The 20,293-nt window shown below is 47.0% G+C and overlaps 1 protein-coding gene across 1 annotated transcript in view; it reads right to left on the bottom strand.

Moving 5' to 3' along the window:
- SNTA1 (syntrophin alpha 1) overlaps positions 1-19,863 on the bottom strand; it is a 97,289-nt gene extending 77,426 nt beyond the window's left edge. Inside the window, exons 1-2 of the mRNA XM_088480658.1 lie at positions 19,539-19,863; positions 568-753 (exon numbers count right to left, since the gene is read on the bottom strand). Of these exons, the coding sequence (XP_088336784.1) occupies positions 568-753; positions 19,539-19,794 (442 nt within the window). The 5' untranslated portion in view covers positions 19,795-19,863. The remainder of the gene's footprint in view (positions 1-567; positions 754-19,538) is intronic.
- Between the last annotated feature and the right edge of the window lie 430 nt (positions 19,864-20,293).

Here is a 20,293-nt window from a genome sequence, read left to right as displayed (position 1 = left end):
TGATCTCCCGGATGTGCTGGATGATCGATATCGATCATCCAGCACACCACCAACAACGCCCAACGACCCGCGATCAACGATCGCGTGTCCCTATAGTAACCTGGTCAATAGTACACAGAATGATGAAATACAGCAACACTTTTGGGGTTTCATATTTGCTCTGTCATATGCATTACACCTTTAACTGTTTCAGACATTACCAGTAGTTTTCCCTATGAATTATTCAATATGAAGCTGTGAGTGTTTTCTAAGCCTCCCACAATCCCCTCCCAACATCCCTGGAATGTGCAAGTTCCTAACAGCTGTGAGAGAATCATCAGAGTCAGGAGGAATTCCTGGCCACAGTATTACAGTGTGGGAGAGTTAAACTACAAACAAAATTTCCTGAAGCACCAATTCTTTTTTATTCTGCTTCATAGATTCAATTTCTAAAGTTCTTTCTACGATTCCATGCAGCTCCATGTCAACACTTCCTTAATATCACAACTTCTGTTGATCAATTTGACTTATTCCGAATTTCAAATGTACTTGGCCTCTATGGAGAAGGGAATAAGTAGAAAGACTTACCTTCCAGCACCACCTCTTTACCAGTCTTCTTCAGAGCTTGCACTGCATCATCGTGAGTAGCGTCAGACAAGTCAGCCCCATTCACAGACAAGATGGCGTCCCCCACATAAAGAGCACCTGTCAAGTCAGCAGCTAAACCCTTGAAAATCTTGGAGATGAGGATAGGCATCTTGTTTTCCCTGCCACCTGTAAAATTTATAACAAAAAATAAATATATGCCTAATACATATTAAATAATAATAATAATAATAATACAGCATAAAACAGCAAATCATAATATTTATTTTAGACATTGAATTATTCCCTTTTAATTTATTTATTTTTATATTTTGGATTGGCCTATCAGTCACCTATTTTTAGACAAACAGAATTTTCAAAATTGTTGTGCCAAATTTTGGTCTCATTACTCTTCTTACCACAAAATTAAATACATTTTACCCCAAGAGCCACATTTTTTTAGTCAGTCCGGCTTTCTGGACCAATAAAAGACTGTGGACTGTCAACATGGCATCTGTAAAATAATACTGTGTTTTGTTAGGATGGAAGCAGGTCTTGGGTGGAACAAAGGGCCTGATTCAGAGCCGGACGCTATTTGCGCTCGCTCGTCAAGAAAATAGGGGTGGCTATTCAAATGAACCGTTCGCTGTTTGCGGTCTGTTCACGCCTCTAGGTCTGAACGAGCGTACAAAACTTGCGGTCGTTTTTTGGGAAACTACGCCCCCTGGCCGCTCGCATCCTACGTCATGTCCGCTATTTATTAGATTAATCGAGTACATCGACCAGGGTTTGAACTGCTCGCTATTCTTGTGGTTGGTTTTTGCTACCACAATTTTGCGAGCAGTTCTGGCTATAAAATAACCCAGTGACGTGGTCAATGACGCTGCTGTTTTAAATATGCACACCCATAAAACACCCGTTTTGACATTTAAGCACGCCTGCGATCGGATCTCCACTCCCCGTTTTCAAGCACCTTCCCCTGTTACCACCCACATACGCCTCTTTCTGTCACTCAAATTATCAGGCATTCGCTATTTTGCGAGCACATGAATTTCGGCCGCACTGAGTGGTTCGTGCATGCGTATTACGATCCGTACGCATGCGCAGTTGGGCAAACATCGCTCGGAGCGAACGAGCAGCCACTTGCGTCCGGCTCTGAATCAGGGCCAAAGATCGATCTTCAGTGCCCCATGTGTCATGAAAAATGGTATAATCATGGGAAATGTAATCGTTGGCGTGGCCACCAGTAACATCGTCAAATTTCCCTTCACCCATAAAGAAAAATTTGTAATGTTGGGGTACCGTATACTACCGCAATGTGTGCAGCTAAACATGATGGCCACACATTGCAGGGTACTGAATACAGGTCTATGGGCCTGATTCAGACCCACTCGCGAGCGGCTGTCCGCTCGCAAGTGGGTCGATGTTCTGGACTGAGCATGCACACGACGGAGGGAGCTCCGTCGTGCGCATGCGCCAGACGCGACGAGCGAAGGAAAGTCCTTCGCTCGTTGTGTCTGATCAAAGGGGGCGTGCTGTCGATGTTGATTGACAGCACGCCCCCTTTGGTAGGCGTGCCGGGGGCATGCCACCCTGACGGGGGCGTTCCCACGGGAACACCTCCCATCAGAAGCCGGCCCACTGACATCACTAGTGATGTCAGTGGGAGTGATTTTGGCTCTGATAGAGCCAAAATCACTCCGGAGCTTGCGGTTGAAAACCTCAACCGCAGGCCCCCGGCTCGCAGTTTCGATGGTCGCGATGGTCACGACCATCGCGGCCATCAAAATGCACGCTCGTATAGCCTGTGGGTGGTGACCCACAGCTATACGAGCGTCCAGGAGGACGCTCTATTTTCATGGAGGCCGGCCCTCATTCAGAGCGTGCGCTCTGCTCAGAGCGTACGGCTCTGAATGAGGGCCTATATGTTCTAGTCTGTGGAATAACTATCCAGCATTGAATTATTTTGTTTTCTCCTGATCTTTTCATTTTCCTATTTTGTGGATTGGTCTTTTAGTCACTTATTTAGAAATGAGTGTAATTGTCATAACTGTTCTGCCAAATATTGGACTCATTATGCATATTACCAGCAAATTTAGCACTTTTTACTAGAGAGATATGGCATAGTGTTCCCAGCTCTAAACCAAACAGCACACAACTTAGGGCCTGAGGCCCTGATTCAGAGCGTCCTTCCTGATTTTAGAGCGGCCTCCTGGCCGCTCGCATAGCTGTGGGTGACCACCCTCAGCTATAGCGAGCGGCCAAAAAGATGGTCGCGATGGTCAAGACCATCGCGACCATCGGGCTTGCGACGAGACCCTTGTGGTAGCGTCTCGTCTGCCGCAAGCCCTGGAGTGCTTTTGGATCTATCAGAGCCAAAAGCACTCCCACTGACATCACTTGTGAATGCCTCCCATCACCCATGGGAATGCCTCCGTCTGGCCAGCCAAGCCCCCGGCACGCCCACCAAAGGGGGCGTGCTGTCACTCACCATCGACAGCACGCCCCCCTTTGTAGCGAGACCCATAGCGACGGCTTGCCCGTCGCTATCCGGGTCTCGCGCATGCGCACGACAGAGCCGGGTCCGTCGTGCGCATTGGCCCAACACCGACCCGCTTGCGAGCGCTCGCGAGTGGGTCTGAATCAGGCCCTGAGCCCGATGTGGACGGTCCAACTTAAATGCAAATACAGTAGGAGGTGTCTATAGGAAATAGACAACACCTGCATGCATCTGTGATTAGAATAAAGCATCCACACTGCCTCGGATCACCATCGCGACCATCATTTTGTACACCGGTCCTGGTCCCTGCCCCCACTCCTCTCCCAACGCTGCAGCATGTCAATTATGCTGTGGCTAAGGGGAAACTGCGAGCGATCACGCAGAACGGATCCTGAGCAGACCCAAAACAATCAGATATGTACATAAACCATTAAATACCTTAAAGAATTCAACATCATCCCACCTCTGTAAATGCTACATATATATATAGAGCCTGAATCAGAGTTGCATAGGGTCGTAGAGAGCTGGCCTGGGCCCAGGGGCGTGGCCTAACTGGGGAAGGCATGGCCACTGCCCCTTACAAGAAAAAAAGAAAGAAACCTTTCTGCAGCGCCGCAAAGTGGTGCTGCGTGCTGGGGAAGAAGGCGCTTTGAGCCCCCCAGCCCACCACAAATCCAGGGGATGCGTGATCAGTGTGATCGCTCCCTCCCCCCTCCCCCAGGCAGAGTAGACTGCTTCTGCTAAGGGCCCGGGCATGGATAATTAGTACCCACTCCCCCCCATCTCGGCGCCCGTGGAGTTACATGAAAGTCTGTTCTGCAGATGGATCTTGCAATTTTTACACTGAGCATGCTTCCAAGCTGAGCATAGGCAACCATGAGTAACTGTGGGCTATTCAGAGTCATATACATCCCAGTCACATCTCCACTTGCAGCTGAATGGGTGTAACTGGGCGCTGGCACATAGGATGAGTGTTCTGAGGGTGTGTCGTGAGCATTTAGGTGGATCTGAAGACTATGCCGAGTTGAGTATGCAGAGACCCATCTGATTTCGACAGATCTCTTGCTCCAGGTATAGGGCTGATAATGAGGATGGCTACTTCCACACCGTACAGTGCAGACAAAGGCCCTCATTCAGAGCCGTACGCTCTGAGCAGAGCGCACGCTCTGAATGAGGGCCGCCCTCCATGAAAATGGAGCGTCCTCCTGGACGCTCGTATAGCTGTGGGTCACCACTCACAGGCTATACGAGCGTGCAGTTTGCTGGCCGCGATGGTCGTGACCATCGCGACCATCAAAACTGCGAGCCGGAGCCTGCGGTTGAGGTTTTCAACCGCAAGCTCCGGAGTGATTTTGGCTCTATTAGAGCCCAAATCACTCCCACTGACATCACTAGTGATGTCAGTGGGCCGGCTTCTGATGGGAGGCGTTCCCGTGGGAACGCCCCCGTCAGGGAGGCACGCCCCCGGCACGCCTACCAAAGGGGGCATGCTGTCAATCAACATCGACAGCACGCCCCCTTTGATCAGACACAACGAGCGAAGGACTTTCCTTCGCTCGTCGCGTCTGGCGCATGCGCACGACGGAGCTCCCTCCGTCGTGCGCATGCTCAGTGCACACCATCGACCCACTGGCGAGCGGACAGCCGCTTGTGAGTGGGTCTGAATCAGGCCCAAAGACCCACATTTGGGCCCTCATTCAGAGGCAGTCGGAGGATGCAAGCGGTCGCTCAGAAACTGGGCGGCTGCTTGCATCCTGACCGGCCGCCTCTGTTTCGGTCGTTAGGCTGTGGGTTTACACCCACAGCTCTAACGACTGCTAGGGTGATGGTCGCGATGGTCATAGACCATCGCGACCATCGGGGCTTACGACGAGACTCTAGGGTAGGGTCTCACTTGTCGTAAGCCCCGGAGAGCTTCTGGCTCTGTCAGAGCCGGAAGCTCTCCACCGACATCACTAGTGATGTCAGTGGGGCCTCCCCAAAATGGCAGGCGTTCCCATGGGAAAGCCTCCGTTTGGGCTGCCTCCCCCCCGGCCCGCCTTCCAAGCGGGGCGAGCTGTCAATCAACATCGACAGCTCGCCCCCTTTGGAAAGAGACCCGCTACGACCGGCGCTGTCGGTTGTAGCGGGTCTCACGCATGCGCACGAAGGAGCCGGCTCCCTCATGCGCATGCGCACTGGACAAACATCAAGGCGGCCGTGCGGTCGTAGACCGTACGGCCGCCTGTGAATTAAGCCCTTAGTCCTGAACACACACTAGTGGACACCTTGCATGCAACTCTGAATCCAGCCCATAGTGCAGAAAGGAAACCATTGCAGAAAAGTGTAGCTTGTAGATTATGGGGCCTAGTTTAGTAAACGTCAAAACAGCCTTAGCTGGAGAAAGCTGCGATTATTAGTTCTACATATTTAGTACACTAAAAAGCGTGGAAAAGTCATTGATTTCTCTGCCTTTTCATTACTCCGTGCACAATCCTGCAGCCCAATAAAGGTAGCAATGGGAGCTGTGCAGAAACATTATTGATAAAGATGAGAAAAGCATCTTTTGTTGAAAACATAATAGCATCTCTTGATGGTGTTGTGTGTATATTTTGCCTGCAGAAGTGGAGAAAAACAGTTCTCTTGCTGCTTACTTCCTCCCTCGTCTCCTCCCCACACTCATCCCAGCAGCTTGTTGAGGTGAGTTGTTGTTTCAACACACCCACACATATAAGTAAATTAAGCAGAATAACTGTTAAAACATAATGGTTACTATTATTATGATAGTTATTGAATCCTCTTCCCTCAGTCATTCTCCATTATTCATACTCTCATCTTTCTCTCTCTCTTGTCCTGTCTACGATCTCTTTCTCTCAAGCTGGGTACACGCTATACGATGTATTGTATGTTATATCATCCCGAAGTGGATCGTAACAATATATCGTACACATCATATACTGTGTATACTCGATCCGTTGTTCCCGGACATCATTTATTCATACTTGCCGATATTCAGCTTCCTCCTTCCGGGAGGGAGCTGAATGTCTGCGCACAGCGGGGGGGCGTGGCTGGGTAATGATGAGGCATTGGGGGCGGGGCCACACGATTGCGTCATTGTGGCTTCGCTCCCTCTTCACAATGCCAAAAATATTGGCATTGTGAAGCAGGGGGCGGGGCCGCGATTCAGATATAAGTAGCGCGTGGGGGGGGGGGGGCTTGCCTGGCTTTCCGGGGGTCGGGAGGCTCCCGACCAAATCAGGAGGGTAGGCAAGTCTGCATTTATTGCGTCGTCCCATCTGCTGTGCAGGCATGTAACGATACCTTGCACCGTTGTACTCCGGAACGTGCAGTGTGTACGGTGAACGCCACGTATTGTTACATCAGTTGCCACATTGCTGGGTTACGCTGTCGCATGGCGTGTACCCAGCTTTACACCAACCTTCATCTCCCTCCCATTCAGGGCGTCCGTGACATGGGCTGTGACAGGATACAGACAAAAGCAAAATACGTCACTATAATAGTAGTTATCTCCTCGCCGGGACAGCGCTTTCATGCATGATGTTTCAAATAAATAAGGTTATATACAGATGGCAAAAAAGCACCAGTAATGTTATACTAATTTGCACATATTTGTCTAGAATAGATAGGCCCCTCTATCATCAGAAATGATCACCTATGTGATATTGCAGCGTCACAACATAATCCGATTTGTGCAAAATGTTCTCACGCTTTTTCTCAACTCCACACTATTTACGTTACCGATAATATAGTTAGCGATAACAAGATAATTGTAGGCCTAAGGCAGTGGTAGCTTAAAATATAGCCCTGTATGTGGAGATCCTTATAAGATCCTAAACATTTTTTCTGAATAGTGCATAGTAAATTAGATGTGAAAGCATTTTATTCTTAATGAATATTTAAAATGCCCAAAGTAAGATTGTATGCCCAGAATTAAAATAGCCTTGATTTTAGCAGACACTTGTTAAACATATCACAGCTAACAGTACACGTTGGTGCTTACATGGGCAGGCCTCTGACACATTGCAGTTCTCAGTCACGTTCAGTGTGACATGCGAGCCTCGGGAGTGCTTGAGTCCCTAAGCATATCATATCATTGCCATCTAGGAGCAGATGACCTCTTAGAAATGTTTGCATTACCAGCACACTTTAGTTCTGTAATGGTATGACCTCTTAAAGTGAAACTAACCCCCCAAAAATAAATTTTTAATATATTGTTGAAGAGAAGTATAAGCTAAGGTAGTGAATTCCATTCAATGTGATAACAGCTGTGGTTAACCAGAGAATTAACAAGATTTTACTTGCTACATACTGTCATTTCTGTGAATGCCCATCATCCCGCATCCCAAGTCACTGATTTAATCAATGAGTACATGCAGTTGTTAGCAATAATGTAGGCTGAAGCAGAAAATGTTCAAACATTTGTTTTTGCTTCCTCTGCTAGTTTACCTAGCATACATTTATAAAGCAATGCATTTCCATTTTAATGTAATTACCTTTGCTCTAAGTATATAAGGAACAGCACCATTACTTTGACAGACATCATCTTTAGAATATAGCTCCCACTCATATGAAGCAGAGATTGCAATACTGAGGAAACCTTATATTTTTATTAATATACCCCTCCTTTCCATATCCTACTCCCTTAGCTATGCTGGCTTCATTCTAGGGATGGCTATCGGTGGGTTATCCATCAATGGTCACCCTCGATGATACAATCGGTGGCTAGTCTCTAATGTGTGTAAACATTAATGGTTTCGCCCATCAATGGTCAGCCCGGCTCTATTAGTCAGCAGACTAATCAGATTTTTGGGTGGGGCATCATGGGTCACGCCAGGGTCAGATCTATGGTCTGTGTCCCAGTGCCAGGGAGGGGAAACAAAACCATTGGAGCTCTGCCATCGATTGCAAAACCATTGGTGGATAATTATCGATGGTTGGTAATCATTGATAGCCATCCCTACTTCATTCAGATTCTCCACTCACCGATTTCCCCATGTTCAGATGATCTGAAACGTGATATCAGATGAGCATAAAGATATCTGTGAGTATGTAATGCAGTGATTCCCAACCTTGGTCCTCAAGGCACACCAACAGTCCTGGTTTTAGTGATATCCATGCTTAAGCACAGATGGTTAAATTATAATAACTGAGGTACTAATGAAGTCACCTGTGCTCAAGTATGGCTATCCTTAAAACCTGGACTGTTAGTGTGCCTTGAGGACCGTGGTTGGGAACCCCTGATGTAATGATTGTAATCTGTGTTTCTCGAGCAGATTTTGGGAAGAGGACATTGAAATCAACATTTTTCAGTTTACAGCCTGAAATGTCTAGAATAACATTAACGATGTATTTGGCGTGTGCAGAGTAACCAATGATTTTTTGTTTACATAATGTGACACCCCCCCACCTCATGCACTCCAGTTTTCAGTTCTTTACTTTCTTTAATTACTTATTATAGAGCACCATACCTTGTATTACTATTATTATTGTTTTGTGTGAAAAAAAAGGATTTTTGACCAAATTTTATTGTAGCTCCCTTGTGTCAGGTGATTCTCTAGTGCAGGGCTCGACAAATCACAGGGGCCAGGTCGCCATGGCTACCAGATTTTGCTGCCTGGCTACCAGATTTTGCAGTGAGGGAGGAAGCAAATCATCATCAGCTCTGGCAGAGATTCGTGCCTATAGTATTGCGGTGTTCATGTCATGCACAGGAGTGCATGTGCTGTGGGTCGCCTGCAGTGACTGCTGTGCCTGTGTCTGTCCTCACTTGCGCTGACGACTCCTCTCCATCCTGGCCTGCTCTGATCCCTGTTCTGTCCCAGTCTAAGCTGATTCTCCTGTATGTCCTGACTGTCTACTGTCGCCTATATCCGGCTGCATAGAGCTCTCCATTAGTAGGGTCTATGCGTGTCCAGGGATTGCGGAGTGGCTTCAGAGGGATAGTGGTTTGACCATGAGGGGTTGGGGGTTTTGTTGTACTTTCTGAGCACCATTGTTATGTGAAATGTGGTCCGTTATTACTGGAGGGTGGAGCAGGGGAGCTGTGCAGAGCAGTGAGGGAGTCTCCATTTTACTGTATCCATTCAACTGTGACCATTTTGTGGACTAGTATAGTGCGTATAAAGGATGCATAACACACACAGCTGTGCTCCTTACTCACTCCTGTAATTTTTGTTGGTGAGGCAGTGGTCTGGCTCCTACAATTTCATCCTGGCTCCTAGATTTTAGAAAAATTTGTCAAGCCCTGATCTAGGGGGTATATTTACAGCTGCTTCTCAGCATATTTAAGCAGGACATTTAAAACAAGAATACTTTGCTTTTAAAAGCTGCAGGTAAGACTCAACACAGTTAACCACTTGCCTGGTGTAGTCACAAATACTGCGACCAGTTAGAATGAAGGCACACTTGGAAGTACAAGTCCGGGCTCCCAGTGCACAGTTCATGTATGAATTGTCAAAACCAGGTCACGCATGTGCAGACCCGACTGGCCAGTGATATTTTAATAGTAAATTAGGCAAATAAGATTTCCTATAGCTGTGATAAGTTGCAATAGAAAAATCTTTCTTTTTGGCCAGTCCTGGCAAATAGATTTAAAAAGTTGACTGGATTTTATTCATTGATATGAATTAAGTCCTGCAAATTGCCTGCATCCACCTCTCTCCAATTAGCATATATATTAAATTGTAGCCTTCTATATCCATTTACCGTCTTACTGTACCTGCTCTTCTGTCTGCTAATGTCCTATTCCTGCAATCCTCCTTTTTTACCAACTCCCACTCCCTCCTCCAAGACTTCCATCATGCTACTGAATATAATACCTAGCCTATCAGACTAATCAATAAACTCCTAAGTTTCAACTATATCCTAAAAACACGTCTTTAGGAAAGTTCCCCGATATGATAGGGCCAATTTCTCAATATGTGGTAACAGAGCTGATATTTTGATAAATAAAGCATTATCATCACAATTTATTGTAGTGGTTCTCAGCTGCCTCAGTGATACTGGCCCAGAGAGGTAAGGGATTCACTTATTGCTTCGTTAGGCTACATTTTGTTACTGTGCGCATACGTGACCTGGGCAAATTATGCATGCACAGTGTAACTGAAATCCCAGATTTAAGATGAAATTATATATATATTTTAAATAAACATATAAACCATTGAGGAAATGTTTTATTCTATACATAAAGCATTTTTCATTAAGTTTCTTCTGTTATAGGAATCCTGAGATGCCGGTACAGGAGACAGCACCGACTCTGGAATTGTGCCAGAGACCTTGCTATTTTCTGTGCAAGCATCATCTTTCCTGGAAAGAACACTCAGTAACAGTGGTAGAGTCTGTTCTGGGTGCAAAGTGTCTTGTGCGGGCCTCTCCTTGACTTATGGGCACCCTGTGTCTGAGGTAGCTGGCACTGCCAGCCAGTGGGCATGTTAAATGATGCTATCGCCATTTAAAACATCAATTTTTCACTGGAGAAAATGATATTCATCCTTTTGTAAATAGGCCCTTAAGTAAGATTTTCTGGTAAATTGTATTTAAACTTGTTTCACCAAAAACATTTTAAGTTTTGGGTGGAATTAGCCAATTACATTCGTAAGTCTTTAAAGAAATGGAGTTACAATCTCAGACATTTTTTATAGTTATACTACTGAGGTTGAAAAATAGACACAAATCCATGAAGTTGCAAGTTTTGTAAATGATATGGTAACTCAAAAGAAGGCAAAACAAAACCCAAAGCCCTTCATGGCTAGCTTCAGGTTTCATTACAATTGCCGTAGAAATCACAGTAAATGGCACATTTTGGTGTGGTGTACAAAGTTGACTGGGTCCCAATGTCGACATGTGACACGTTGGCACTCACAATGTCGACAACGACATAATGTCAACATGTTTAATGTGTTGACATGATACATGTCGACGATACTATTTTACCATAACCACAGCCTAACCCTAACCGTAGCTTAACATTAATACTCATACAATCATAAAGTAGACATGCATAAAATCAACATTTTGTCAATGTTAATATGCTGTATGTTGACATGTTGCATGTTGACATTCTGAATGTCAACATTCTAAACCATTCAACATTAGTGTTGACAATCTTAATGTGAACATGGTAAATTTTGGTGGCCACTATCCTAATTATACACATTCCTTTACAACAATGAAATAAATAAATTGGCTTTATGTGCGATCATGTCAGTTTAACAGTGTCAGGTGTATGTCATAGTTATTCCAATTATTATTTTTTTTCAAAGGAAAATTTGACCTATATATTGCTGTATGTTAGAAAAATGTACTGAATGTACTGATGGATCGCAATACTGTATACATGAAAAACCAAGCTGTTTTCTGACTTGAGCATTACAGACCAACTTTATGCATCCATCAGAGCCATAATTTTCAAGTCTGTCCTATAATCCAAGGAGCAAATACATTTTCATCTGTTCTAAAGTTGCACATAAAGGTCCTGATTCTGAGCCAAGGCAGTCACGTATCCGGCCACATTCAGAATGTAGATATTTTACTAACAGAATGCTAATGTGACTGTATGAACTACTTCAGGCGCAACGCATGGTGCTGCCCACTGTTTTCCATTCGCTGGTACAGTCGTCATGACTAGTATTGGGACTTACACCTACCCTATATTGCGTGCAAAAGATCCGTCTAAAATATTTGCCCCCTCTGCATTCTGTACACAAGACACATAATGGGCCGCAATTCTGGCTACATGCTCACAACACTCTCACAAGACGGTTTTCTTCCATGCGCATGCCTAGGTGACACCCTGAAATGCTGAGATACAGCTGGAGATATGCAAAACATGGATATGTTTGTTACAGCACATGTGCAGTTTGCTAAAATTCGCGAAATGCTTGGTGCTGTGAGCGACTGAGAATCAGGCCCAAAGCCTCACATTATATAGAGGAACACTAACAAGGCTGATTTTCTGCTAGAGTAAATATGGGTCAGTGTGTATTTTATTCCTGCTTCGAGACACATGAGACCAGTCTTGGGTATTTTAAAAGCAACCTCATTGGTGTCTCCCCTGGGCTAAGCCAGTTTTCTAATGGTTTGATAGGATAATATATTAAACATGTCTCAGGCTGTGGAATACACTAGTCCTAGGAGGGACTATTCCCTCTTAAAGCATGTCATAGAAGTGAACTATTTAGAAGGACAGCGACAGGCTTCATCTAAATTCGACATGCAAGCTTGTGCTATTTTGGGCACAGCATTTCTCTGACAATCTGAACAGAGTAGCCACAAGACTGAAAGCAACATTGTCATTTAAAATATTAGATATGAAATCAAAGACAATCTGGCAGTTGCTCCTTTGTGTATATAATATATGGGTGTTATGCTGATTTGTTAATTATAACAAGTTTATTTCTCCTGCCACAGTGCAATAATGTTTTTGGAAAAAACAATTATATTAATGACTGTACTGATGCTAATTACAAACAATTCATGTATCTGTTATTCCTTGATTGAGATTAACACTAGCAGTGTACAACTATATAACATGTATAGTTTTTGTGCATACCTCCGGACCGTATAGATTTTGGCATGACAGTTATATTGAATTGACTATCCTGCAATTCAAATATTTATCCGGATTTGTGATAGGTTGGTAGTATTTTCCTTGATCCACACACTGGCGGGAGGTGTCACATAATATCCACAAAAGCAGCATAGGCTGAACCCAAAGGTTCCGTGGCGTTGTTGGGAGTGGGGAGATTATGGTATGCCGCCGGCATTACATACCAATTCCCTGTGAAGTTTTCTCCTGAAACAGGCAATAAAATAGCAGATGTTATTTTTCTTTCAGACTGGAGTAGGTGTGGCCATAACAACTGGGTCATGGCCACGTCCACTATGAAGCAGTCCCCAGTCTTGAATCCAAACTTTTAAATATTACTAAGTATGTTTATTGCTTACACTCAGGGGCGGATTGGCCATTAAAGTCACCGGGAAGTTTCCCGGGAGGCTGACCGGACTGTGGGGCCGAATGCCACTGGTCACCCCACCCCCAGTAGTTCGTCACTCACTATTTTTTTCTGAAAAGCATTGCCAGCCCACCGGCTATTGTCACAGGCCCGCGGATTGGAGGAGCTCTGTGCTTCTGAAACTGTGAGCATAGGCTGTCAGGTCAGTGACCAACACCCACCTTGAAAGCGCCAACACGCAGCAGCTCTCTCTCCCTTCACAACTCCAAACTCCCTACCCCAATCCGCAACACTTCCCTCCCCCTCCCTCCCCCACACAGGTTCCCTGCTCCTGCTCTCTCCCTTCACAACTCCAAACTCCATCCCCCCATCAGTGACACCTCCCGCCTCCCCCCTTCTCCTCCCCCACACATGTTCCCTGCTCTCTCTCCTCACAGCTCCAAACTCCCTCCCTCATCAGCGGCACCCTCCAACCCCCCTCCCCATAGATTCCCTGCTCCTACTCTCTCCCCTCACAGCTCCAAATCTCCCCTATCCGCAGCACCCCCACACAGATTCCACCTCTTCTGCTCTCTCCCCTCACAGCTCCGAACTCCCTCCCCCCATCTGCGGGCGGCACCTCCCGACCCCTTTCCCCGCACAGGTTTACCTGCTCCTGCTGTCTCTCTCCTCACAGCTCCAAACACCCCCCCCATCTGCAGAACCTCCAGATCCCCTTCCACACACAGGTTTCCCTCTCCTGCTCTCTCTCCCCTCACAGCTCCAAACTCCCCCCTATGCCATTGTTGTACATGTCAACAGCCATAATATCGATACATAAATTTAGAGTTTGGATTAGGCTGGGGTTAGGCTGCAGTTAGGGTTATATTAGTAGGATTAGGCTGTGGTTAAGGTTAGACTGCGGTTAGGTAGTCAGGATTAGGCTGCAGTTAGGGTAGAGTTAGGAGTAGACTGTGGTTAGGCTGCAGTTAGGGTAGAGTTAGGATTAGGCTGCGGTTAGGCTGCAGTTAGGGTGAGGTTAAGATTAGACTGCGGTTATGGTTAGGTTGTAGTTAGGGTAGGGTTAGGCTGCAGTTAGGGTAATGTTGGGATTAGGCTGTGTTTACCGGATGCAGTCTGGAAGCCGACGGTCAAAATGCCGACCGCCGGCTTCCCGACTGGGGACTAATGATAGGCGTCAAAATCCCGACCTCCGGCATACTGAGCGAAGGTAAGGGTGGGGAGGGTTAGGTAAGGGGCTCCCAGGGAGGACTTAGGGTTAGGCACCCCCCTAGGCTAGGGGAAGCAGGGGTTAGGGTTAGGCACCCCAGGGGGGAGGTTAGGGTTAGGCACCCCCCGGGAGGGTTAGGTTTATGCTGCGGAGAGGGGGTGTTAGGTTTAGGCACTTATGGGGCGGGTTAGGCATTAAGGGGGGAGGTTAAGGTTAGGCACCCCTAAAGGTGGGTTAGGGGGGGGGATGGTTAGGGACAGGGCCATAACTAGGGTAGTGCTACCAGTGCCATGGCACAGGGCACCGCAGGGCAGGGGGCGCTGTTTGGGCATGTCAATTTTCCTGTTTATTATCAGTCTTACTTGTGGCTTCCTCTTCTTTTATCCCCAGCATCTCCTGGCCTCCCCTATCTCTTCCCTGGCCCTTGCCCATGAGGCCATGGCCCTTTTTCAGGTGCATTATCTAATGTCCATATTTAAAAAATGGGGGGAGGGGGCGCCAATGCTCTCTCTAGCACAGGGCACCAAAAAGTCTGGTTACAGCTCTGGTTAGGGACACTTAGTTACTTACCTTGTCGGGATCTTCACTGCTGCAGGTCTTCCGGCATCGGTCATTCATACTGATCCCACATTCAGGGTTAGATTGCAGTTAGGGTAGAGTGAAAATTAGGCTGCGGTTAGGCTGCACTCCGGTTAGTCTACAGTTAGGGTGAGGTTAGGATTAAGCTGCAGTTAGGGTTAGGCAGCTTTTCCATATTATTTGCCCCTTCTTTAGTCAAAATGGTGTTAGACGTGCCTGACACTGTCAGTACTCATGGTTACGTTACTGTCCTCAGCATTAGTACCTTCTAAACAGCTCCCACTGTACCTGGTGCTGGCTGGGCTGAAGGGCAGTCTTTTGTGGGTATTTGAGGAGCTTGGTGACAGATAGGGCTATTGGAGGTTTAATTCTCCTCCCCTATGCCGCTAACTCTCAGCAACCGTTGCCATGACGCCTCCTGCTCCAGTCTCCCTTTAAAGCATCCAGTCTCGGACCGGGCATGAAGGGCCCTCTGGGAGAATGCAGGGGTAGAGACCTAGGCTAGCCACCAGTCAGTGGTCCTGCTCTGCCAAGTAAATGACCCTCTAGCAGAGTAACAATGTATTATTCAAGTGCATGGTCTGAAACCTGACCCATAAGACACCAGGTATTTCCTCTGTCCCTGTGGCCTCTGGAGGAGTCCGACTGTCTCTTCTTGTCCTGGACCATGACAGATGCACTCTGCGCGGACAGGGAAGACCATCTTCCCGCTGCTCTCACGCTAAACCATACCTCGGTTCTGACTGAAAGTATGGAGCTGCCAAGGCATTGCACACAAGGTCCCATCACTAACTAGGTACCTCACCAACTGCAGTGGCAGTGAACCAATGTCTCCAGGTATAGTGATGTAATAATTCTGCCTACTTTGGTGTTGGCTCTTCCTACAGTTGATTTGGTACTGCACATGTAAGGCCACTTCCAGAATTTTTTTCCAGGGCCACTTTTAGGGCCTGATTCAGAGCCGGACGCTATTTGCGCTCACTCGTTCAGAAAAAGGGGCCGGATATTTAAATTGAGCGCTCGCTCTTTGCGGTCTGTTGACGCCTCTATGTCTGAGCGAGCGAACAAAACATGCGCTCGCTATTTTGTAAAGACGCCCCCTGGCCACTCGCATCCTATGTCATCTCCGCTATTTATTAGATTAATCGAGTACATCGAAAGGCGTCTGAACTGCTCGCAGTGCTTGTGGTAGGATTTTCCTACCGCAATCATGCGAACAGTTCAGGCTAAGAGACAACCAAGTGACGTGGCCGATGACGCTGCTTTGTTAATTATGCACACCCTTAAAACAACTGGTTTGACCGTTTGGCACGCCTGCGTTCGGATCACCACTCCCCGTTTTCAAGCACCTTCCCCTGTTACCACCCACAAACGCCTCATCCTGTCACTCAAATTAGCAGGCACTCCCTATTTTGCGAGCGCTCGATTTCCGACCGCACTGACTGGTTGGCGCATGCGCATTACGACCCATACGCATGCGCAGTTGTGCGAACTTCGCTCGGAGCGAACGAGCGGCCGCTTACGAGCGGCTGTGAATCAGGCCCTTAGTCCCCAATCCGCCCCACTTACACTAATGCACTTAGGCCCTGATTCAGACCCGGTCGCAAGGCTGCGTTCACACGCAGCCTGCCGATGTTTTCAATCACACAAGCCGCAGTGCGCGTGCGCAAACCAGTCACTGCGAACGGGAAGCGATCGCACCCAGTACACAGACGCATCGCAAGCATGAGTAACAGGACGTGCCGTTTGTGGGTGGGGACGGGGTGGTCGCTGGTAACAGGGGTGTGGTGGTGCAAACGCAGGCGTGTCTGTGCATCTGAACGCCATTTCAGGGGTGTGCATAATTAAGACGCATCGTCAGCATACAAGTCACATGGCTGAATTAAACACAGCAGCACTCGCAGTGCTTGCGGTAGGGTATGGTCAGCCACAAGTGGTGCGTATGGGTCTCATGTCAGCCGATGTTACCGATTGTTCAATACACTTCCTGGAGATGACGTATGTTACTAAAGGAAAGTGGACGTCTTGTGTCAGGCTGGTGTGCGTCTAATTTCAAACCGCGATCACACGGCAAAACATAGTGGGCATGCTGATGTCTTGCTAGCGATCGCGGGATTTGCATACTTTGGATGCGGATGGCTGCGTGCGAATGCAGCCTTGCGACCGGGTCTGAATCAGGCCCCTAATCGCTACTCAGCAAAGTATACTCTCCCTCCACCAAAAGTTTCTAATTGACCAGTGTAAAGCTCTGCTCTGCAAGCGCTGCCATTTTTTTTTCCACAAACCTCTCACTTTGGCGAATATGTAAATGCACCTGTAAAATTTGCATTGACACATTTTGTTTTGAAACTGACTGCAGCGTCAAATAATAACTTCATGCAATAATATATAATGAAAGCAGAGCCGGATCAAGTGTGAGGCACAGGGGAAACGTGTCCTGGCCCCCTGCCTGACTGGTGCTGCAAAGAAGCAAAAATCACAGGGAAAATTTTCCCGGGTGACTCGCTCCTGCGCACAAAAGATGTCCCCGAGAATAAGGCGCAGGCACCATTTTCCTGGAGACCCGCACATGTGCAGTAGATTCTGGCATCTACTGTGCTCAGTCCGCTGCCAGAGAGGAGGGGGGAAACAGTCGGGATGCTGACGGTTGGAATCTCGACCGCCGGCTTCCTGACTGTCTAATCCCAGCAAGGATTAAATGACAGGTGTTGAAATCTCGACGCCTGTCATTTTACCTACGCCGGGCGCCCGATCGAAGGTAAACCGGGCGCAGACAGCCGCGGGGGAGAGGGTTAGGTTAGGGGCTCCTGGGGGGGACTTGGGGGTAGGCAGCCCCCCGGGAGGGTTAGGCTAGGGGAAGGGGGGGTTAGGCACCCTCAGAAGGGGGGGGGTTAGGGTTAGGCACCCCCCCCGGGAGACTTAGGTTTAGGCAGCGGGGAAGGGGGGGTTAGGTTTAGGCACTTAGAGGGGGCATTTGGGTTAGGCACTGGGGGAGGTTAGGCACCCCTAAGGGAGGGTTAGGGGGGGGGAATAGATTAGCGATACTTACCTTAAAGGACGATCGGGTTCTTCATCTATGCGGCCGGCAGTTAATCATACCGACTCTGAGGAGGGGGCCCAAAGGGAGCCTGCACACAGGCCCCCTCCTCCCTTAAAACGCCCCTGGTGTGACTCTATGTGTGTGTGACTATGTATGAGTGTGGTTTTATATATGTATGTGACTGCATTTATATGTGTATGGCTAAGTATTTATGTATATCTCCCAACCATAAGAACTTTGGCCAGACAGTCCTGCTGTTCAGGTATCTCCCTGCGTAACATGAAATAGGGGCGTGATGGGTGGCCATGATACCTATTCATGTACATGATGAAGGCTTGACTAGACCTGATCCCAAATGTTGCTCTTTAGGGCCCCAATACTTAAGTGCCCTGTGCTCCCCAAAGCCTTTGTCCAGCTCTAAATGAAAGACAAGTGAAGATGTCTCCAAACAGAGCCTTATAATGACAGCTGAGGGGGAAATGTGGGGGAAAAAAAGTATTGGTGAAAATATTTTAAAAGTACAATGAATAATAGATTCCATAAATAAAAAAATTACCCAAGAAAAATGTCAGCCATTCTTTTGGAGGGAATCACAGGTCTGTCTAAAAGGGAAAAGGGTTTACTATAAGTTACAAATTAGCATACAGTGCATGTGACTGAACATAATGGTGGCATCATAGATCAATGGTACCACAAAAGAACTACCCATAAGGGCTCAGCCTGCCAAGAACTGGAGGAGGATGAGCAAAGGGAGGGAGTGCTGTTCAACATGTTGAAAGACCAGTTTTTTTAGTAGAAAAGTGCCACACCTCCCTGGATACCCAATATCACAGTGTGGGACGTCCCCTAGCCAGTGACAGAGAGAGAGCTACACTTCATGGCACAGAGTGATCTGAAAGCAGATACACTGAATGCCACCTCTCATGTCCCCTATTTAAACTGACTTTAACTTTCAGCGTGACTGCAGTCTGTCATGATCCACCCTATTCAGATGCATTGTGCACACACTAGTGACACTCTGATTTTGACTGTCACAGCCGACGGTGAATGTCCTCACTTGTCATTTGTCACCATGAGCTTGAGAGTTGTTAAAATGGTACTACAGTTGATAACTTCTAGTAGTGTCTGTATATCAAAGTTTACATGGCCCCCTCCACTCCAAAAACTGCATCAGAGTTATCAAGAAACATTCCCCTTTCTCCACCCTCCCCCATGGGATGCCTGATAAACAGCAGCCTTGTGATTGTGACTGGACTCTTTCTCACAGTGCAGAAATGTTGCCTTAATGTTCCGCTTTCTGTGTATACCACCTTTTTCACATGAAACAATCCTGCTATAACAGTTAAGTCCAACAAAAATCTTGATTTCCTGAAAACTTCTAGCTGTCAGCTAACACTTGCATGTCTGCATGGCTTATCTTTATTCACAATTGGCAGCAATGTATCAAATAACCCACAATGCAGGCATTCACAGTAGAAAACTATTGCTACTTTTTAATAAAGAGCTGCATAAATATTGAGGCAAATAGTAATACTTTTTCGATAGTTTCTATTGCAGCTATTTGCACATTCCCTCCCAATCTACTGCCTAATTGATCTCAATAATTACAGTAAGAACACTGTATGTAGTTTATAAACAGAAGGTTAACATAAAAAGGTTAGGGCAGTACATTACAATTAGTTTGTGTCTTACCCTTGATGCTGACCCCCAGACCCCCTGCCTCTTGCTTGACCACTCTGACTGTCCTCCGCAGGTTGATAATTGAGTCCGGGACACCCCCTGTAATCTCCCCCCCATTTACTGCTCTCTCTTCGGGAGCCCCAGGCTCTGGCTCTGGGGTGAAGCTCAGAGTCTCTTCCCCAAGCAGGAGAAGTATCCGGATCCAGCGTTCTCCAGGACATTGCAGCTCCAGCAATCCACTCCTCTGAGCCCTGGCAGGGGAAGCCATGGCTAGTGTGCCCACAGAGGGATTGATGGAAGGGGGGCAGCAGGAGGAAAACCTCTCGAGCTGGGTAGGGAGTGGTATAGAAGGAAAACCTCTCTGGGCTGTGGTTACACATGATTAGTACCGCCCTGCTATCCTCCCATACCCAAATATTGCTACCTACAGTGCGAGCAGTCTTTCCACTTTCATTTCCCAGCTTTCCTGGTGTTGAACTGATATTTCCTGAAATATCCTGGTCAAAATCTCAAAAATCCAGGTAAATTCCCCCAACAAAAAAATATGTATGCAAATGCCAAGGTAGATACAAAAAATATACATTGCACATAAAAGATAACAAAACTAAGTTACTGAGATATTTCCTTTGTAATTTCAGTTTGCAAATGAGCTAGAGTGAGACTGCTGCCTGCATTCTGCAATTCCATCCCCCTCCCCTCCCCTGTCCTCTCCCCATTCCCTCCCCTTATTCTTTGCACGCCCTTACTGTGGATAAGATAACAGCATG

Source organism: Taudactylus pleione, unplaced genomic scaffold (assembly GCF_031769625.1).
Source record: "Taudactylus pleione unplaced genomic scaffold, aTauple2 ptg000256l, whole genome shotgun sequence".
In the NCBI taxonomy this organism is placed as follows: Eukaryota; Metazoa; Chordata; class Amphibia; order Anura; family Myobatrachidae; genus Taudactylus; species Taudactylus pleione.
This window is presented reverse-complemented; position numbering and strand designations above follow the sequence as displayed.